This window comes from Gavialis gangeticus, unplaced genomic scaffold, assembly GCF_001723915.1.
Source record: "Gavialis gangeticus isolate Ggan-Ray unplaced genomic scaffold, GavGan_comp1, whole genome shotgun sequence".
In the NCBI taxonomy this organism is placed as follows: domain Eukaryota; kingdom Metazoa; phylum Chordata; order Crocodylia; family Gavialidae; genus Gavialis; species Gavialis gangeticus.
This window is the reverse complement of record NW_017729031.1, coordinates 28,878,870-28,881,819: the sequence shown is the minus strand read 5'-3', so window position 1 is coordinate 28,881,819 and position 2,950 is coordinate 28,878,870. Positions and strand designations below refer to the sequence as shown.

At 52.8% G+C, this 2,950-nt stretch overlaps 1 protein-coding gene across 1 annotated transcript in view; it reads right to left on the bottom strand.

Annotated features, from left to right (window-relative positions):
• The window catches only part of LOC109301394 (poly [ADP-ribose] polymerase 14-like), a 56,876-nt gene extending 56,542 nt beyond the window's left edge, over positions 1 to 334 (bottom strand). The window contains exon 1 of the mRNA XM_019522549.1: positions 145 to 334. Within this exon, the coding sequence (XP_019378094.1) occupies positions 145 to 334 (190 nt within the window). The remainder of the gene's footprint in view (positions 1 to 144) is intronic.
• Between the last annotated feature and the right edge of the window lie 2,616 nt (positions 335 to 2,950).

The window sequence follows — 2,950 nt, the reverse complement described above, 5'->3', positions numbered from 1 at the left end:
CGCCTTCGGGCGAGGCTCGGCGCGGCCCGAGGAAGGTGCGGGACGCCCCGCCCCAGCCAGGCCGGTCCCCGCAAGCCCCTGCCTCTGCCGGGGAGCGACCCAGGGGCAAAGCACCCTTGCCGCGCGGGGCGGCGCGGCCTCTACCTGGCTCGTCGGCGAAGCAGACCAGCACCTGCCCGCGCCGCTCCCTCAGCTCGCACTCGCCGCCGCCAGACCGCCGCGCGCTCTGGAAGTAGCGGAGTAGCTTGTTGCGCAGCGCCCGGGTCAGCCCCGCCGGCCCCGCCGCGCCCTCCAGCACCACCGCGAACCGGCATCCAGGCCCCTCCGCCGCCATGGCCGCGCGCAGCCCCTGCTTTCGGTTTCATTTCCCCGCCGGGCCTGGCCTACCCGGGGAGGAGAGGCGGCGGCCCGGAGCCTTGGCAGGCGCCCGAGCCCTGGAGGCAGCTAGAGACGGGGCAGTCCTTGCACGAGTAGGCAGTGTTGCCTCTGACTGAGGCAGTGCTCCAGGGTTGGGTTGGGTTTTTTTAACGTGCTTTTGCCTTCCTGATGCGAAGTCACGCATGGCATTACAGCGTGTGATGAAGGCCTCCCCGCGGGGAATGAGCCTGCCTCTGGAAAAGCCGCTGGGGGTGTTCAAAAGCAGCAGCCCCTTGGCGAGCGGGAAGGGCTGGAGTGGGGCAAGGCACCGGGGTAGCCAGCAAGGCCCGCCCAGGGTGCCGCGAGCATCTTTCAGGGTGCCATAGGGTCGGCAAAAACAAGCCCTCAATGCCAGGATGAGCTGGATGGGGCTGGAGGTGACTGAAGAGTCCAGGCCTTGAGCGGCAGACCTGAGCTCAGAAATTGCAGGCCGAGACAAGGAGAAGGCCGAGATACCAAGTGCTGCAAAATGCCTGGGGAAGCAGATACAAAAAACAGACTTTTTTTTTCTGCAAGGGAAGGTAGGCAAGAAGCCAGGATTTCTTTCCTGCTTCTTCCTTCACGCTCTCTCCTCCACTTCGAGGGAGAGATGCTTTGCCTCGAAATGTGCAGTCGCTTGGGTGAGGTTGTGGTGGTGTCAGAGTCGGTTGGCAGCCAGCTCCTCCTAGCTCTTGATGGCATGTTTTCATTTCTGGGCTGCAGACAATGCAGGGAAGGGGGGCAGGTGGGGCCACACGCACTCAGTGCCAACCCATCTTCCCTCCTCCGGCCTCTTGCTTTCCCAGGCACGTATAGAAGAGCCACCTTGGCAGCCCCTGTCTTGAGGCATGCCTCCAACATGTCCTTGTAGTGTTTCCTCTGGCCGCTGCCAGCTCTCCGGCTGTTGCTAAGCTGGAAATAGAGCACTTGCTTTGGGAGTCAAGAGTTGGGCATCCACCCACACGCGATATCTGGTCAAACATCTGGTGACGTTTGAAGATCGACTCAATACTAGTAACATTGGCTTCAGCGAGGGTGCTGGCATTTGTGCGGCTGTCTTCCCATTTGATGGGGAGGATTTTTTGGAGGCATCATTTGTGATACCTCTCCAGGCTGGAGGGTGCCAAGCAACTGTAGCCCTGTTAGGAGGGCAAATGTGATTCCCAAGATAAACCCATAGGCCTCCATAGGGTTAAAAACATTCTGACCTGCTGCGTCTCACTGAGTCCTTTGCAACAGAAGAATTGCTCTGTTATTTTTCTGTACTCCAACAAGGAGTGAAAACGAAGAGTTGACATTTTATGGGGGGGGCTCAAATCTATCTAAGGGCAACTTGCATCTAGAAAGGCTGAGAACCATTGAAACACCCAGCTAACTTTCTCTTGCTGCTGCAGCTGTATGTACGATGGTACCAAAAGAGGCCTGACAAAAACAAGCCAGCCCAATCCAGAAAAGTTCCCCAAGGAGAAATAGTGCACAAAGCACACGCTGCTCAGGTCTTTGCAAAGACCAGAAAAACCACAGGGACACAGCTGGTGCCTCCGTCACCTGCTGTTGTTATACTATTCTTTTCAATTCCTGCAGTGGAAAACATCCATGGGGAGGAGCCTTTCCAATATACATTCTTGAAAGTCACAGCTCTGCCTTCTCACCATGAGCAACATAGGAAGTGAGTGCTGTGATAAAGCTGTTTTAATGACAGTGGGCAATTCTGGGCTTCCTACTAGAAACTCATTTCTTGGGAGAAGTGTGTGTCCTGGGTGAAACTATTAGAAGGGCAGGAACCTGGAATCTGAATAGCCACCACGGTAGTATAAACCCATTTTATCCCACCCTCAGTAAAGTGCCATCAGAGCCACCATGGCCTGCTCTAACCACTAACCAGACTGCCTCTGCTCCATTAATCAGCTTATTTTTGAGAAAAGAATATAAAGATTTTTCAGTCTTTCCCCCCATGCAGAACTGCTAATCTAGAGATTAATTAAATCATAAGAGAAACAGACGCATTGGGCCACAATTCCAGGTAGAGGTAGGTGGTGGGATAGACGTTAGAAGGAGATTTTATTGGATGGGATTTCCTGAGGGATAGCAGAAAGTAGCAGTGGAAATAGGAATAAAGGTAAGGAGGAAAAAAGAGAGACAAATAGGCTCAGTGCTCTTGGTGCATCCATATGTCACAAGTTCTTTTTGTGCTCTAGTCTGTTCAAAAGGGTTATTTCTTGAGATGCATAGAAAGAAAAATCAGCATTGCTTAGAAGACGTAGAAGCTTGCAAAGAATCATTTAACCCTGATAAAAATAAGGAAATCCCATTCTCCTGCTAAGTCTGATGTCCATCTTGTTGATGTAACAGCCACCAAAATTCATTGACAGAAAACGATTGTTCTTCAGCAAAGCCTTCTCTTTGTAAAAGGGAACCTATTACTTCAATAAGAAACCTGAAAACCTGCAGAAACTGAAAGCTCTGGCCTGTCCAGACCTTACCTTCTAGCTGCAGTCTCGGCAGCTTAGTGTTCCAGCCATGCTGAAATTAAAGTTTTACTGTTCATGATAAT